The following is an 18544-nucleotide window of genomic DNA, read 5'->3' on the forward strand; positions in this document are numbered from 1 at the left end:
TCCGGGACCAGATGGCTTCACTAGTGAATTTTACCAAACCTTCAAAGAGGATCTAATACCAATCCTGCTCAAACTCTTCCAAAAAATTAAAGAAGAGACAGTACTCCCTAACTCATTTTATGAGGCCAACATTACCCTGATACCAAAACCTGGCAGGGACAACACAGAAAAAGAGAACTACAGACCAATATCTCTGACGAGTACAGATGCAAAAATCCTGAACAAAATTCTAGCAAATCGCATGCAACAATGCATTAAAAAGATTATTCATCATGACCAAGTGGGGTTCATGCCCGAGGCACAGGGATGATTCAACATCCGCAAATCCATCAATGTGATACATCACATAAACAAAATAAAGGACAAAAATCATATGATTATATCAATTGATGCAGAAAAAGCATTTGACAAAATACAACATCCATTTATGATTAAAACACTTAATAAAATAGGTATAGAAGGAAAATACATTAACATAATAGAGGCCATATATGACAAGCCCTCAGCTAATCTCATAATTAATGTTGAAAAACTGAAGCCCTTTGCTCTACGTTCAGGAACACAACAGGGCTGTCCCCTATCACCTCTGCTTTTCAACATAGTGTTGGAAGTCCTCGCCAGAGCAATCAGGCAAGAGAAAGAAATAAAAGGCATCCAAATTGGGAATGAAGAAGTTAAATTGTCACTCTTTGCAGATGATGTGATGGTGTATATAGAAAAACCCTAAAGACTCCACCCAAAAGCTATTAGAAACAATCAACGAATACAGTCAAGTTGCCGGCTACAAAATCAACGTACAAAAGTCCATTGCATTCCTATATACTAACAATGAAGTCTCAGAAAAAGAAATTATGAAAACAATTCCTTTTGTAATTGCAGCAAAAAAAAAACATACCTAGGAATAAACTTAACCAAGGATGTGAAAGACCTATGTGCTGAAAACTATAAGACATTTTTAAAAGAAATTGAGGAAGACACAAAGAAATGGAAAGACATTCCGTGCTCATGAATTGGAAGAATCAACATAGTTCAAATGCCCATATTACCCAATGCAATATACAGATTTAATGCAATCCCCATCAAAATCCCAATGGCATTTTTTTTTGTGCTTTCATTTTTTTTATTAGTTTTAAGTGCACAAGACAAAGTAATACTTAGACGTTTATCATGTATATCCCTCACACTGTGTGAACCCCCTTCCCCTCCATCCACTATCCCTCTGACTTCGCACCCCAATGGCATTTTTTAAAGAAATAGAACAAAAAATCATCAGATTTGTTTGGAACCACAAAAGACCCCGAAGCTAAAGCAATCTTAAGAAAAAAGAACAATACTGGAGGTATCACACTCCCTGACTTTAGCCTGTACTACAGGGCCACAATAATCAAAATAGCATGGTATTGGCAGAAAAACAGACATGTAGACCAATGGAATAGAATTGAGAACTCAGAAATAAAACCACATAAATATGGACAGATAATTTTTGACAAGGAAGCCAAAAACATACAATGGAGAAAAGACAGCCTCTTCAATAAATGGTGCTGGCAGAATTGGAAAGCCACGTGCAAAAGAATGAAACTGGACTGCTATCTGTCACCATGTACCAAAATTAATTTAAAACGGATCAAAGACTTAAGCATAAGACCTAAAACAATAAACTGCATAGAAGAAAACATACGTACTAAACTTATGGACCTTGGGTTCAAAGAGCATTTTATGAATTTGACTCAAAAGGCAAGAGAAGTAAAAGCTAAAATAAATGAATGGGACTATATCAAACTTAAAAGCTTCTGCACAGCAAAAGAAACCATTGACAAAATAAACAGACAACCAACTGAATGAAAGAAGATTTTTGCAAACAGTGCCTCTGTTAAGGGGCTAATATCCAAAATATACAAGGAACTCATGCAACTCAACAACAAAAAAACAAACAACCCAATTGAAAAATGGGCAGAGGACCTGAAGAGACATTTCTCCAAAGAGGACATACAAATGGCAAATTGACATGAAAAAATGCTCAACATCACTAATCATCAGAGAAATGCAAATAAAAACCACGATGAGATATCACCTCACCCCAGTCAGAATGGCTATCATCAACAAGACAAATAGTAACAAGTGTTGGAGAGGCTGTGGAGAAAAAGGAACCCTCATACACTGTTGGTGGGAATGCAGACTGGTGCAGCGTTATGGAAGGCAGTGTGGAGGTTCTTCAAAAAATTACGAATAGAATTACCGTATGACTCAGCAATCCCTCTCCTGAGTATCTACCCAAAAAATCTGAAAACATTTATCCATAAAGACACGTGTTCATTGCATGTTCAATTGCAATGCTCATGGCAGCTTTATTTACGGTGGCCAAGACATGGAAACAACCAAAATGTCCTTCGATAGATGAATGGATAAAGAAGTTGTGGTATATATAAACAATGGAATACTATTCGGCAGTAAGAAAAGATGAAATAGGACCATTTGTGACAACATGGATGGATCTTGAGAGCATAATGCTAAGCGAAATAAGTCAGACAGAAAAAGCAGAGAACAATATTATTTCACTGATATGTATATAAACCAAAAACAAGAAAAGAACAAGACAAACAAATAAGAAACAAAAACTCATAGACACAGACAATAGTTTAGTGGTTACCAGAGGGTAAGAGGGGACGGAGCTGGTAGATGAAGGTAAAGGGGATCAAATATATGGTGATGGAAGGAGAACTGACTCTGGGTGGTGAACACACAATGGGATTTATAGATGATGTAATACAGAATTGTACGGCTGTAATCTATGTAACTTTATTAACAACTGTCACTCCAATAAACTTTAATTTAAAAAAAAAAAGGAATTTTTGCTTATAGGATAAAATTGTGCCCTGTTGAATTCAGAAAATAAAGGAAAATAAATTTAAAAAAAAAGAAAGAAAAAATAAAAGCATAGTTATATTTACCTCTATATTTGCCTATGAGGTCAGCAAATTAAGTTCACAAACTCATCCTAGAAGAAGTACTACATACCTCATTGCTGAATATCATTAAGGTCAGCTTCGAAATACTCCCCCTGGGAAGCTATGCACCAACGCCAGCACCTAGTTCATCCTTCAAAGTAATTTTGGAACTCTTTTTATGGAATGGCCATCAGAGCTGTAGTCGTATTACCCTTGATGTCCTGAATGTCATCAAAATGTCTTCCTTTCAATATTTCCTTTATCTTCAGGTAGAGAAAGAAGTCATTGGGGGCCAGACCAGGTGAGTAGGGAGAGTGTTCCAATACAGTTATTTGTTTACTGGCTCCCGCACAGACAGTGCCATGTGAGCTGGTGCATTGTTGTGATGCAAGAGCCATGAATTATTGGTGAAAAGTTCAGGTCATTTTTGACTAACTTTTGCATGCAGCCTTTTCAGCACTTCTAAATAGTCCACTTGGTTAACTGTTTGTTCAGTTGGTACAAATTCATAATGAATAATCCCTCTGATATCAAAAAAGGTTAGCAACATTGTTGCAGTCAGTTTGTGAACTTTATTGTTGTTCCTTGTATTTTGTTCTTTCCTTTCTGAAGATCCAAGCCTTCTTTTTAATTATTTTCATTCTATTTGATTTTTCTTTAGCCATTCTTTAAGATCTGCTTGCAACAAATTTTCTTTTCTTTTTCTTTAAGTTTAATGGGATGACAATTGTTAGTAAAGTTACATAGATTTCAGGTGTACAATTCTGTATTACATCATCTATAAATCATATTGTGTGTTCATCACCCAGAGTCAGTTCTCCTTCCATCACCATATATTTGATCCCCCTTAACCCTCATCTACCACCCTCCTCCCCCCTTACCCTCTGGTAACCACTAAACTATTGTCTGTGTCTATGAGGTTTTCTTTTCTCATTTGTTTGTCTTGTTCTTTTATTGTTTTTGGTTTACTTACCACATATCAGTGAAATCATATGGTTCTCTGCTTTTTCAGTCTTTTCTTAATTTTCCTTCATCTGAGATTATCTTGATTTCTCCTTCATTGCTGAAGGTGTTTCAGTGGATGTTGAATTTGCAGTTAAATATTTTTTTAGCAGCACTTGAAAAATGACCACTTTCTTCTGGCCTCCATGTTTTCAGATTAGGAAAGTCTGTCATTCATATTGGTATTGCTCTATAAGTAATGCCTGTTTCTCTCTAGTTGCTTTTAAGAATTTTTTTGTGTTGTTAGTTTTAAGAAATTTAATTATGATCTATTTTTTCCATTGGATTTCCTTGGATTTTTCCTATTTGAGGTTTATTCAACTTCCTGAACCTACCATTCATGTCTTTTGATAAATTTGAGAACTATTTGGCTATTATTTGTTTAAAAGCTGTTTTAGTCCTTCCTCTTTTCTCTTCTCTTTCCAAGACTTCAGTGACACAAATGTCCCTGAGGTTATAATTTTTTTCAGTCAATTTTCTCTTATTCTGCATTCTATTGGTTTGTCCCCAAGTTCACTGATTCTCTGTTCCTTTCATTGTGCTGTTGAAAGCATCCACTCACTTTTATTTCAGGTATTATACTTTTCATTCTATGATTTATTTCCTTTGGTTCTTTTTTGTAACTGCTTGGTTTGAAGTTTTATATTTTTCCTTTGTTTCAAGTGTATTCATCATTTTTTATTAAAGCAATTTTATAGTGGCTGCTTCAAAATCTTTATCAGATTGTTCTGATATTTTTCAGTACTAGTGTCTACTGAAGTTTTTTTTTCCATTCAAGTTGTGATTTATTATTTAAGTTATTAAATACTTCTTGGTACGACAAGTGATTTTCTGTTGTATCTAGAGGTTCTATTTCAATCTTCTTTTTTAGTAATCATTGACCTTATTTAGATTTAGTATGTAGGCCTGGCCTACTTACTAGCTGCAATTCCAATGACAATTTAGTTTTCTGAGACTTTGCAATGCTATTCAGATTTGCTTCACTCTCCTGCTTGAGCTCTCTCTTGATCCCTGTTGGTGCAAAGTCAGAAATGGCTTCCCTGAGCTCCCGGCATTGTTAGAAAGATAAAGGAATCCCAGCCCACAGAAGAGAGGGCAATTCCCCTGGCCTGTTCTTCAACTATCCAGTGCTGGTGGCCTTCCTACTCTGTCTCTGCCATTGCCACTGGGGGAGAGAAGTGCCTACCTGGGCTCCCTTCTACCACTGGGAAGGACCAGTAGCCATGGGATCTAGGCTCCTGTTGGGTAGAATATTGGGAGATGCTAGTTCTGGGGTGTTTTCTGTTGCTGGATGGAGGGTTAGAAGACACCCGTACTGCTGACACCACTTGTGTAGGCAGAGGGTCCATCTGCTCCTGGAAGGTGCGTTGCAGGGGGTGGTTTGGCTTGCCCAGGTTCTGCTTTTGGCAGCTTAGCCTGCTCCTGCTGACAGTGGGGGGTGGGGTGGTGATTGGGGGCTTGATTTGGTCTACCCAGGATCTGTTGCTACTGTCACAGGAAGGTCAGGGCACTGCTGCCACTGGGGATGGGTCTTCCTGCTAAGTCCTTGCCTATAGGCTTTCCCTTTTCTGGAACTTTGGACAAAGAGAGTGTTCTGTGTTTTCTTAGATTCTGTATTTTTCTGTTTTTCATCCATTAATTATAGGGCCAAGCTAATGGCCAGTGTTTTTTACACCTCCCCGAGATCTAGAGCCCATAGTAGAACCATCTTTTTATCAAACTCACACACCAAGCCAATATTCCCCCTTCCCTAAATCAGCCCAGGGCTAGTCCCTAGACCCCAGAGCCCACTGTAATTATTCAGACTTCCCAGTCCTAAACTGTTTACCTTGTCCTGCCTTACCTTTCTCTCAGAAACCCCAATGAAGTCTGTAGCCTAGGCTTTCCCCTTGCTCTTTCTGCCTCCTTACCAACAATGGTGCTTCCATGTGAGACGTGGCATGCACCTTTCTCTTGAAAACTGTAAGGAATTAAATCTTCTTCCAATGACATTAGCCTTGCCACTTCATCACTCAGTTCTCTCCATAAATTAAAATTCTGTGAATACAAATGAAACAAAGAGCAAGCTTTTTTCCTTTCCTTCCTCTCTCCCTCTTACTCTTCCTCTCCCTCCTTCCCTTCTTTCCTTCATTTCTTTCTGTCTTTTGGTGGTTTCAGGTTGCAGTTCTCTCCAGATCCTGGTCTAGAATATTTGGGAGATAAAAAGAAAACCCAAGGAACAAACTATTTTGCAGTTGTTAGTATTCAAATCCTCCTTATTAATGTATTGCTGCTGACAGTTTACCAGTTTGAGTGGAATATAAAACTTTACTTCCCTTTTTATTTCTTTACTCTCCTTCATTTAACATTGTCCTAAATATTTCCTCTACATATATTGAGAGCCACATTTGCAGCATTAAAAGTTTTGCTTCAAGAGTCAAACACAACTTTACAAACTCAAGAGGGCAAGGAAAATCTATGTTTCCCAGATGTTATATCTTTTATTCCCTTAGGCTCCATTCATTTCTTTTTTCAGTCTGTTTTCTCTCTAGTGTTCAGATTTTGTAATTTCTATTGTTTCATCTTCAAATTCTCTGATTATTTCCTCTACGTTCTCCATAATGCTTTGGAACCCATCCATTGAGTTATTTCAGTTATTGTATATTTTAGTTCTAAATTTTTCCTTTGGCTCTTCTTTATATCTTTGTGTTTCTGAGTCTTTGGGGTTTTAAAAAATTTGTTTCAAACATGTTTTTAACTGTATTTTTATGATAGCTGCTTTAATATTCTTGTCAGATAATTCTAACATCTCTGTTATTTTGGTTTTGGCATCTGTGGGATTGTCTGTTCTCATGGAAATAGACATTTTCCTGTTCTTGATATGACAGATAATTTTCCATTTTATTCTGGATATTATATTATGGGACTCTGGACCTTATTTCAGTCTTGTGTCTTAAAGGCCTCCTTTGAGACTGCTCTGGCAGGTGATGGGGAGTACCACCTCATTACTTTCAGGTGGGGTTGGGAGTTCAGGTTCCGTATTGATGAAATAAAAGCTGTAACTTGAAGAGAAACAAGCACTACACTTTTTCCAATACAACAGCTATAACTATGAATGTTAGAAATCTATCAGTATGCAAATATTGATTGAAATCATTCTGCATATCAGGACTTACAACTAAGCATTATGGGAAATACAAAGAAGTAATTGATATGGCCTTTTTTTCCTGGAGCTGAAGGTCTATTTGAATTATTAACAAAATTATCTAAAATTAATATTTATATAAGGAATTAAAATATTTCCAAATATTTTTAGATTATGAAGTTAATTTAACCACTTTATGTGGCAAACAGAAAAGAGGAAATAATTTTGACTATAAGGAAAACGTTGTTTCTTTGGTATATTTTATTTCAGTTTTATTGTATTTTTAAATGGTTTTATGATCATAGAATACATAAAATTCTCTATTCCTATACATATATATATATATATACATTCCTATATATATATACGTATATGTATATGGGTATATATGTATACATATATACCTATATGTATATACGTATATATATATATATATATGTATGTATATATATATGTATATAGGTATATATGTATACATATATACCTATATGTATATACGTATATATATATAGGAATGTATATGTATGTGTATATATATATATAGGAATGTAGCATATATATATGCTGTGTTTCATCGAAAATAAGACCTAGCTGGACAATCAATTCTAATGCGTCTTTTGGAGCAAAAATTAATATAAGACCCCGTCTTATTTTACTATAAGACCGGCTCTTATATAACATAATATAATATAATATAATATAATATAATATAATATAATATAATATATAATATAATACTGGATCTTATATTAATTTTTGCTCCAAAAGACACATTAGAGCTGATTGTCAGGCTAGGTCTTATTGTAGGGGAAGCACAGTATATTTCTCGACTGTTAAGTAGCCTTTATAAATTAAATTTTTAATGGATGTCTAATTTTCCATTGAGTACACATCCTTCATTTGCTTAATCATGTTTCTATTGTTGGACACAAATGATTTCGCTCTCTTTGTTAAAAATTTTTCAAATAGTACTTCAGTGAACACGTCACATTGCAGAGTCTTTCCTTAAGTTAGAATCTCTCAAGTGAGATTACTCAGTCAGAGTAGGAGTCTTTTGATTACTCTTCATGCATAATTTTGGCATAGATTGTCCCTGAAGCAACTTTTACTGTGGGTGTTCTAATGATGATTTTCTGTTTTTCTCATTCCTTCCACATTTATTAATTGAAACTTTTCTATAAAGAAGAGTTTTCTCTCCACCCCCCATTTTTTTTTTTAAAGTGGTGAAAGAGTAGTTTATTAGAAGAGATAGTACACTACAAAGAAATCGGAGCGGACCTGAGCAGCAGAGAATAGCTCAAGGGCTCATTATTAAAAGAAAAAGTACACTCCAAAGGGTTTGGAGTGGGCTCCGAGCAAAGGCAAGGCTCAAGAGGCTCAAAAGGCTCCACCCCCCCATTTTTTATTTATTCAGTCACTTATTCATATCAGTATGAGCTCTTGGATAATTATTTTATTCTTTGGGTTATAATTCAATAATATGGTTATTTATTTTGGATAAATTATTTATAAATAAATGTATAATTTGATTAAAGAAATAGTGGAAGGATTGGATTCTTAGTGATATTAAGTAATAGTAATATTACTTACTATTAGGTAATTATATTAAGTAATGCTAAGTCTTTAAATCCATTAATACCCTATTTTCTTCATTTATTTAGGTCTTCTTTGCTTTTTTTTTTTCATTTGAGCTGATTAAAAAGCCATGCTGATGAAATACCAGCATATGGATCTAATGATTAGATCCATGTAGATCTATTTCATTACATTTATACTTATGGGTATAATTTTTTGCTACTATTGTGAGTGATATATTTTTATTTCAAATTCTAATTTCTCCTCATATACAGAAATGCAGTTCATTTTTTTGTTTCTTGACCTTGTGTCTTGAGACCTTATTGAACTCACCTATTAATTGAAGGGTTTTGTTTTGATTTTGGTTTCTTTGGGATTTTCTCTATAGAAAATCATATCTATTTAGTTTCTTCCATTTTAATCTGTATTCATTTTATTTCTTTTTATTGTCTTATTAAACTGGATAGGACTTGAAGCTTCAGTGTTGAATAAGAATGGTGAGAGAAAACATCCTGGCCTTGAGATCTTAGAAAGTGTTTAGTCTTTTTCCATGTTAGCTTTAGGTGATTTTTTATTTTTTATTTTTTTATAGTTTATCTTTATGAACATTCTCTTCTATTCACAGTTTGTATGCTTAATTTATTTGTGTAGATCCAAGTTTCAGTCTGCTATCATTTTCATACTGCCTGAAGAACTTTTAACATTTCTTATGCAGTGGGTCTGCTGGAAATTAATTCTCTCAGTTTTTGTTAGTCTAAGAAGTCTTTATTTCTCCTTCCTGTTTGAAAGACTGTTTTGCTGTATATATTTTTTCCTTAAGCTCTTTAAAGGTGTCACTCCCTTGTTTAGTGGTTTATGTGGTTTATGATAAGATTTTTGCTTTAATTCTTATTCTTGTAGTTCTCCATATATTGTTTCCTCTTACTCCAGCTGCTTTCAAAATTTTCCATTTGTTGTGTTTTCATCAGTTTGAGTATGCTATGCCTAGGCATGAGCTTTTTTTCTTTTGTATTTATCCTTGAAATTTATGTATCTGTATCTTAATTTCTGTCACTAGTTTGGGGAAATTCTTGGACTTATTGCTTCAAATATTTCTTCTGGCCCATTCTCTCTTCTGCTTCTAAGGATTTCAACTATGCCTGTGTTAGATCTTTTGATATTGGTCTTGGATGTTTGGGTTTCCTCTCTCCATGTAGATGCATTTCTCTCTTCATACTTTGGGCCAGTAGTTTGCTCTCTAACTTCATCTCTCTGATAGCTCAAAAAAAGTTGTGGATTTGAAGCTAATTTGGCTTTTTCATTGTAAGCATGGGAGTGATGTTTCTTTGAGCTCACTCATATACTAGGGCAGAAACTGCAGTCAAAATAGTTTTTAAAATGTTTATCTATTCGTATGGCTTCATTACAAGCGAGGACGCTAAGGTGTAGAAAGGGGAAGTATGTTTCCTAATTCTCCCAGGAGTTCAGGGGCAGTAGTTTGGCCCAACTTCACATTCTCATCACAATGAGAGTCATTAATTGTTACCTCTCAAGGCTGTCGTCAACTGCCCTGTTTCCCTTGTGAAGGGATTTCGGGCTAGTTTGTAAGATGATCTAATTCACAACTCAGAGTAGTTAGTGGGCAAATGGTTGTAGGGGACAATCTGAGAGTACACAGCCATATTATAGGATGCCATCAAAATTACAACTAAATTATAGAACAACCTTCCTTGAGAACCACCTAAAGACTAGCTGAACAGAACTCATATAACTAAGTATATAAAGAAGACACATTGGGACTGGTAGGAGGAGTGGAGACGTGAAACTGGATTGTCCCACACCCACGTGTGACTGTTAAGAATTGGGAGGAATATCTCAACTGTGGAGGTCCCCCTCTGAGGGATGAGGGATCCCAGCCCCACACTGGGCTCCCAAGCTCAGAGCACCAGTGCTAGGAAGAGTGGTCTCCACAACATCTGGCTATGAAAATCAGCAGAGACTCTGTCTGGGTGAGATGGAGGGCTTCTGTAGACCCATGTGTCCTTTTAAAAGGCTTAATGACAGACTCTCTCACAAACATTCACCCTAAGTTCCAATAAAAGGACAGCAGCTCGAAAAGCACCAGGGACATATGGGGAGGAATTTAATTATCTGGTTTTCGAGAAAGGGCTGGAGAGGCAGCTCTCTCTTGGACTGAAGTGCTGGCCGGTGCCATTGGTCCTTTGTTGAGACAGACCACCACACAACTGATGGGCACAGGTAGGCACCAAATCTGAGTCTTCATTAACCTGGCTAACACTGTTTGCCCACCCCAGCTATGCCCTGACACCCTCACCCCATCCAACTCACATGCCCAGACCAAACCTCTTTCACCAGCTGTTCCACACAAGTGACCAGTCTCAGCCCATGCTTCACACTTTCATAAAATCTCTGAACGGTCCACAAACCCCAAACAAACACCAGCTGGCCTTGGTATACCCTGTACCACTTGCTGAGCAACCCCAAGCCTAATACTAGTCACAGCCAGCCTCAGATCTCAGCATAGCCTCTCCTAGCCTCTCCAAGCTCAGCACAGACAGCTACCAATTATAGATCACATTGTAGCTCCTACCAGGAAGCCCCAGGCTAGGCAAAGGCAGCAGCTTTCCGGGGCTGGTACGAGGGCTCCTCCCAAGGGTTCCAGAACAAATACACCCAGTGTCCAAATTCAGACCACACCTGAGCACCACCCATGTAGCTCCACAAATGACACACCCAAAGGATGGAGATGACAGGCATCAGAGCCCCAGTACAGCAAATCCTGCTCACAGAGTCAGCCCCTGTACAACAGCTTATCAGCTGTACTCATGGCCAATCCTCAAAGCCATTCAACCTAAGGTTCAATCCCACCAACTGGCATCATAACAGCAATCAAGGCTCAACTATAACGGGGGCACACAGAACCCACACAAGGGACACCCCTGGAGCACCCAGCTCAAGTGACCAGGAAGACTGTGCCACTGGGCTCTATAAGACACCTACTACATAAGGCTACTCTACTAAGACCAGGAGACACAGCAACCCTACCTATTACATAGATACAGACACAGGGAGGCAGCCAAAATGAGGAGACAAAACATGTTCCAAGTGAAAAAATAGGGGAAACGCCAGAAAAGGAACTAAATGAAGTAGACAAGAACAGCAAAAAGAAAAAATAATTTAAAAAATGAGAATAGTTTAAGGGACTTCTGGGACAACATCTGTGTGTGTGTGTGTGTATGGGGGGGTTACCACATGGAGTGGGATCTGCCCCAGTGGACTCTGGTGCCTGTTGAGACCGCCCTTTCTGTATGCTGCTTTTGAGGCTAATTGGGTGATGCTCTGCTGTGGTCTGAAGCCGACCTGCAAATATTGGTTCTGGGGCCTTTTGGGAAGGAACTCCGGTGCAGGCCCAGATCACCCACTGCCTGTGACCAACTGGAGACTACCTAGTAGGAGCTACATAGTGATCCGCCATTACTTGCTGCCTGTGCTGGACCTAGAGTTGCCTGAGGATGTCTGCCACCAGTGCCAGGTCTGGGGTAGCTCTGCAGAAATCCAGGACACCCCAAGGCCTGCTGCCACCTGGTGACTCCCTTAAGGTTCAGCCACTGATGAAGCTTCGTGTGGTATGCAAGTTGGGTAAGGCAGTATCTCAGAGAGTCACTAGAGTGAGAACAGTTGTGGTCACCATATTAATGTAGATTCTGATTTGGTGCTGATGCTGAGCCTGGAGCGACTCTGCAAAAGCTACTCAGAGCACAGTGACTCCAGTCGTAGCCCACCTGGGGCCCACAGAACCCCATAGTTTTCCAAGAAAGGGTGCAATGCAGGCAGGGCTGGCTGCTCATGAGAAAGTGCCTCCAGTGTTCGGGGAGTTGGGTGGGGCATGGTACCAGCACAGGAAAGATGGAGCCCGCCTGCCATCTACACAAGAGGACCCCCACCCAGGGAAAATGGTGACGTTCTCCAGCTCTCGCCTGAAGCCACACACCTCAGTCTGCCTCACATGCACCCAATGCCCCCCAAGCCACCATCCCTCTGCCAGAGCCCAGGGTGAGTGCATGCAAGTGAATGAGTCTGTGCACAGGCCCTTTAAGAGGACCTCTGGGTTTCCCGCAGCCTCTGTCCCACCTGGATGGTTGGAATTCTCACTGTTTTTCACAGCCAGATCTTGTGGGGGCTCCTCTTCCCAGCACAAGTACCCAGGGCTAGGGAGCCTGGTGTGGGGCTGGGGTTCCACACTCCTCCTCCACGGGGGACCTCTGTGGCTGAGATATCCCTATTCACTCTCAACCACCAGATGAATGTTTGGGGCCAGCCCATTTCACGTCTCCACCCCTCCTACCAGTCTCAATGTGGCTTCTTCTTTATATCCTTAGGTATAAAATTTCTATTCAGCTAGCCTTCAGATAGTTCTCCAGGTTCATTGTTCTATAATTTAGTTGTAATTTTAATGTGTTCACTGAAAATAGCAGGCACAGTGTTTATGTATTCTGCCATCTTGGATCTCTTTCCCCCAATATTTTAAATGGGCAAAATACTGAACTGACACTTCTCCAAAGAAGATGTACAAATGGAAAAAAGCATATGAAAACATGCTCAACATCATATGTTATTAAGAAAATGCAAATTAAGACAACAATGAAATGCCATTTCACACCCACTGGGATGCTACAATTAACGCTAACCAGACCAGATGTGGGTGCGGGTGCGACGAAGCTGGACTCTCATATACCACCGGGGAGAGTGTAAAAGGGAGTGGAAAACAGTTTTCAGTTTCTAAAGAATTGAAACATCTACCCCTGCTATATGACCCAGTCATTCTATTCCTCAGTATTTACTCAAGTGAAATGAAAGCACACATCCATACAAAGACCTATACATGAATGTTCGTTGCAGCTTTATTTAAAAAGTCAAGTACTGGGAACATAAGTCAGACAGAAAAAGCAGAGAACCATATGATTTCACTGATATGTGGTATATAAAACTGAAAGCAACAAAAGAACAAGACAAACAAATGAGAAACAAAAACTCACAGACACAGACAATAGTTTAGTGGTTACCAGAGGGTAAGTGGGGAGGGGAGTGGTAGATGAGGGTAAAGGGGATCAAATATATGGTGATGGAAGGAGAACTGACTCTGGGTGGTGAACACACAATGGGATTTATAGATGATGTAATACAGAATTGTACACCTGAAATCTATGTAACTTTACTAACAATTGTCACCCCAATAAACTTTAATTAAAAGAAAAAGCCAAGTACTGGGAACAACTCTAATATCCATGAGCAGGTGAATGGATAAATAAAGTGTGTTATATCTATACAGTGGAATCTATATACTGGGCAATAAAAACAAATGAATTATTTGACTCATACAGCATAGATGAATCTCAAAATGACTGTGCTGAGTGAAAAAAATCAGACAAAAATACATACTGTATAATTCCATTTATATGGAATTCTAGGAAGTGCAAATTAATCTATAGTAGCAGAAAGCAGATAATTGCAGGGGCATGGGAGAGGGTAGGGAGGAGGGAGAACAGGGAGGGTTATAGGGAGGGATTACAAAGAAGCATGAAGTAACTTTCAGAAGCAATAGAAATGTTCATTATATTGATTGTGGTCATGGTTTCACAGATGCACGTAAAAACTTTAATTATATACTTGAAATATGTGTAGTTTATGTCAATTATACATCAAAATTGTAAAAAAAATTAAATAGTCAAAAAAAAAAAAAAAAAGAAAAAAGAAAGAAAGAAAAGAAAGTAAAACCAGAGCATTGGATTTGGCAATGCAGAGGTCATTAGGGCCCTCTGCCAGAGTGATTCTAGTGAGTCACGGGAGAGACAGAGATACAGATGCATTGTGGTGAGCAGAGTGATGGGAACTTCTGATTCTAGAATTATTTCACACTGTGTGTTTCCTAAAATGCTTGCTGCAACAAAACACATAGAAATAAAATACAACATTTCATTAAACATATGATCTTAAACAAACCATAGTTGAGTTCACAAAAATAGGGAAATTCCCAGGAAAAAAAGGGGGCAGTTCAAAAAGAATGAAGTATGGTGGTAGTTAGAAACCCAGGTATATTAGTGATCACAGTAAATGCTCACTGGTTAAACTCTCTAGTTAAAAGTGGTTGAATTTGAATTGGATTTTGAAAACTCAGCTACATGTTGCTTATGAGAAACATCGCTAAGAAACATAGAAAGAGTGAAAATAAAAGAATGGAAAAATATTAACTAGGCAAATACCCCAAAAAAGTTGGTGTAGGTATAGTAATATTAGAGAGGAATGCCTTTAAAGTAAAAAAGCTTTATTAGCGATAAAGAGCGTTACTAGTATGAACATAAAGAGCCTCCCACCAGGAAGATGTCACAATTTTAAACTTGCTTGTGTACCTACTGACATAACACTGAAATATGTAAATCAAAAGATGACAAAATTAAAAGAGGAAATTGACAAATGCACCACTACAGTGGTTAATTTCACCATGCTTCTCTTAATAGCAGATGAAAAACTAGTCAAGTTACCGAGGACCTTAAATATAATTAACAACCTCAATCTAATGAGCACTTCAAAAATCAGCATGAACCCTTAAAGAATACACATTTTTTTCAAACACGCATGCGGCATTTGTGAAATAAGACCTTGTACTATGCCATAAAGGCAGTGTTGACTAATTTCAAAGACTCAGTGTCATACAGATGACATACTCTGATTATAATGTAATTAAACAGAAACCAGAAACAAAAGGATAACTAAAACATACTTCTAATTAAATTATGGGTCAAATAGTAAATCATAATGGAAATTAGAAAAAAAAATAGAATTACAAAATAATGCAAATAGCACATATTGACCCTAATGGCATGTAATGAAGTTGTGTTTAGAAGGGATATTCTGTCCTTAGATACTACTACTTTTTAAAAGAGTAAGTAGGAGATGAGGAAGTGTGGAGATAAAATGTGAACTGTTATTGAGGAGTATGAGAAAGGAAGAAGGATGGGGTAGTTTATTGCCAGTGAAGGAATAAATGGAGGTCGGGAGGGATGGGGTCCGAAGCTGGAGCCTGCTTGTCAATACCATTCTCATCTCCCAAAGGACTATTTGTCACTCTGTGCAAAACACCCACTGAAGCTCTGCTTCTTACAGGAGAAAATCCAAATACCTTCCCTAGTGTTTGAAGCCTCAGATAGTTATAGAAATAAAACAATCCTATTAGGAGGTGCCAGCTCTATCACAAAATAAAGAAAGCTTTTCTGCTTAAAAACATTCAAATTTGATTTACCACTCACCTCCACAAAACACTCTGAGCTTCAGCATTAAAAGAATAGTTTTTCCTTTAGATTCGGCCCCCAGACCATCCCTCATGGATAACCCTGAAATTATCTGGATTTATGCTGAGAAATTATTTGAGGATTACTCTTGAATCAACTCAGGGAGAAAATGTTCTCTTTTTTTAAGATTTAGAATCATATTCATCCAAATCAAATGCTCTTTTAAAAAATGTACTCTTCATATTTCAGCATTTGTATACTTAAAGAATATTAAACCTTGCATAGACTACACCAATTTTGTAATCTGGGAGAGTTATTTTAGATATTTTTCCCCAAGGCCTTTATTTTCATTGAGACAGAGCAAGACCTCATGCCAAAATACCGGGAACTCAAAGAAAGCCTTGATTGTTAGCAAGATCCAGCAAGCGTGTCCAGTCCCTTGGCTGCACCCACTCCCCTCGCTGGCAGTATCTGGGATGGTGATGCTGGGCAGGGCTGGGGGACAGGAGTGGGACCTCTGGCATTTTGGCGTAGTCAGCGTCCAGATCATTAGTCATTTAGAACTTGGAGCTTTGGGATCCTCTGGGCCTGAAGCATGTGGATACTGATACCAATATGAGTCTATAAGGTGATGTCAAGCTATGACAACATGGAAAAGACTGCTCAAATGCTCTATAATCAGGAGGTCAGTTCTCAGTTTAATCACACAGTGGGTTGGCGGGATGAGGTGCTCCTGAAGGCAGGAGTTACTAAGCAGGCGCTCTTCCCCTATAAGGCCTGTAGCTGGCCTTCCCGTTCACTTGTTCATGACAACACCAACTTGCCACTGCACAGTCCTCTGTGCTTGCCAAGGCATGTTCACACCTGTGTCTTGCTTGTCCCCGCCATGGTGTGGGAGGTCTGTAGACCAAAGGCTGTTATGTCTGCTGTACAGTTGAGGTGTCTGGCAGAGTGGGGTGACTTGAGAAAGTTTCTGCAGTGGCCAAGGGAGACCCTGTCTTCCTTAGCTCCTCTGGCCTCTTGGACATCACATGACCACACAGACCTCTCTTCCTATTCCCAACTCCTTCCTGCTTTGCAACACATTTGAAACTATAGTATCATGTTATTCTTAATTTTCTGAATGTAGTACCTTAAAAGCCTCACAAGTCATAGCTTTGATGTTTGTGTGTTCTTCTCTCAGTTAAGGAGCATTACTTTGAGAAATCTCTTATGACAAGTCCTGATAAACCATGTTTGGGAAGGGCTGGTTGAGTAAATGACTTTTGTACAAAAATTTGTATGAAGGAGCATTAACTAGTTGGGACTGAGTGCTTGCCCCACCCCTAGCCTGGGGGATCTCCAGGGGCGTTTGATGATTGAATGTTGGGTACAGAATTATCACAAGCTTTAAGATGCTGTATACATGTTACGACCACGATACATGGATGAATCTCTAAAATGTTATGCTGAGAGAAAGAAGCCAGACCCCAGAGAGTACCTACTGCATGTTCTAGTCATCTGAAACTCTAGAAATGACAAATCTAGACTGTCTGACAGAAAGCAGGTTGTTGGGGAGGAGGAGGAGAGAGGTGAGGAATGACTGGGAAGGGGTGGGGACTTCTTTGGGAAATGGAAATACTCTAGATTTTTATCATGGTGGTAGTTACCTGGGTGTACACACCTGTCAAATGCACAGAGCTGCGTACTTTAAATGAATGCCTATAAATGTATATGCATATAAATTTTTTTGATTAAGAAACGAGAGAAGGAATATCTCCAATATTGCACAGTTCTCCATTTTTCTTCCTGTTCTTAAAGCTGTCTTGGACATTTATCACATCTCAACATGTGTTTACAATTCCAATAATTCTTGTATTTTGGGGGGGAGGGGCTCCAGGAAACCTAACTCAGAGAACACGTCAAAGTGTATGAGCCTCGACATTAATCCAGTCAGTTACATAAGAGCAAAGAGAACACAAAGCAAATATATGAGTTTGTTCTTTGTTGCTACAAACCTCAGGCAGAGCTAGGCTTTTTGCCATGACTAATACAACATATGTATGCTTACTCACACTGCATGTGCTCATGGAGCCCAGCCTGACTATCTAACTGTGTACACCATTTCCCTCTACTCTTGGGTTTAGCTTCATCGCTAGTTTTCTTGGTTAATAAAAAGTAGCTCTTCATACTTACCTGTCTTTTCTTAGGGGCACATGGGGACCTATGAAATGTTTCTGAATCTCCCTCCTTCCGACAAACACAGGCCTAGTGTAGACATGTGTGTAGATGTTCTCAGCCCTCGTCTGACTCCTGTCTTCTTGCCCTTCCAGACTCCATAGCCAGGTGCACACCTGCCAGGTGAAGATGAAGATAAGCAGCCCTCCCCTTCTCCTGCAGAACCAGAAGAACAGGGATGGAGCCTGGAAACAGACCACAATAATTTGGAGACACTGTTCCATCAGAGTGAAAGTCAATGGGACACAAAAACTGATCCCCTTAAAAGTATTTCTGACACAGAGTCCCTGCCGGGTGACCTCACAGGGGGAGTCTGCCCCCCTCCAAGTGGTACCTTGGTGGACAGAGTAGCATGCTGGGAATGCCCTGATGACCCAGCCACCACACCTCAGGGG

The 18544-nt window shown here is 38.8% G+C and overlaps 1 protein-coding gene across 1 annotated transcript in view; it reads right to left on the bottom strand.

Annotated features, from left to right (window-relative positions):
• LOC117028880 (dirigent protein 10-like) overlaps positions 1–18544 on the bottom strand; it is a 115695-nt gene that overhangs the window by 21207 nt on the left and 75944 nt on the right. The window contains exon 3 of the mRNA XM_033117706.1: positions 18108–18265. Within this exon, the coding sequence (XP_032973597.1) occupies positions 18108–18265 (158 nt within the window). The remainder of the gene's footprint in view (positions 1–18107; positions 18266–18544) is intronic.

This window comes from Rhinolophus ferrumequinum, chromosome 10 (genome assembly GCF_004115265.2).
Source record: "Rhinolophus ferrumequinum isolate MPI-CBG mRhiFer1 chromosome 10, mRhiFer1_v1.p, whole genome shotgun sequence".
NCBI lineage: Eukaryota > Metazoa > Chordata > Mammalia > Chiroptera > Rhinolophidae > Rhinolophus > Rhinolophus ferrumequinum.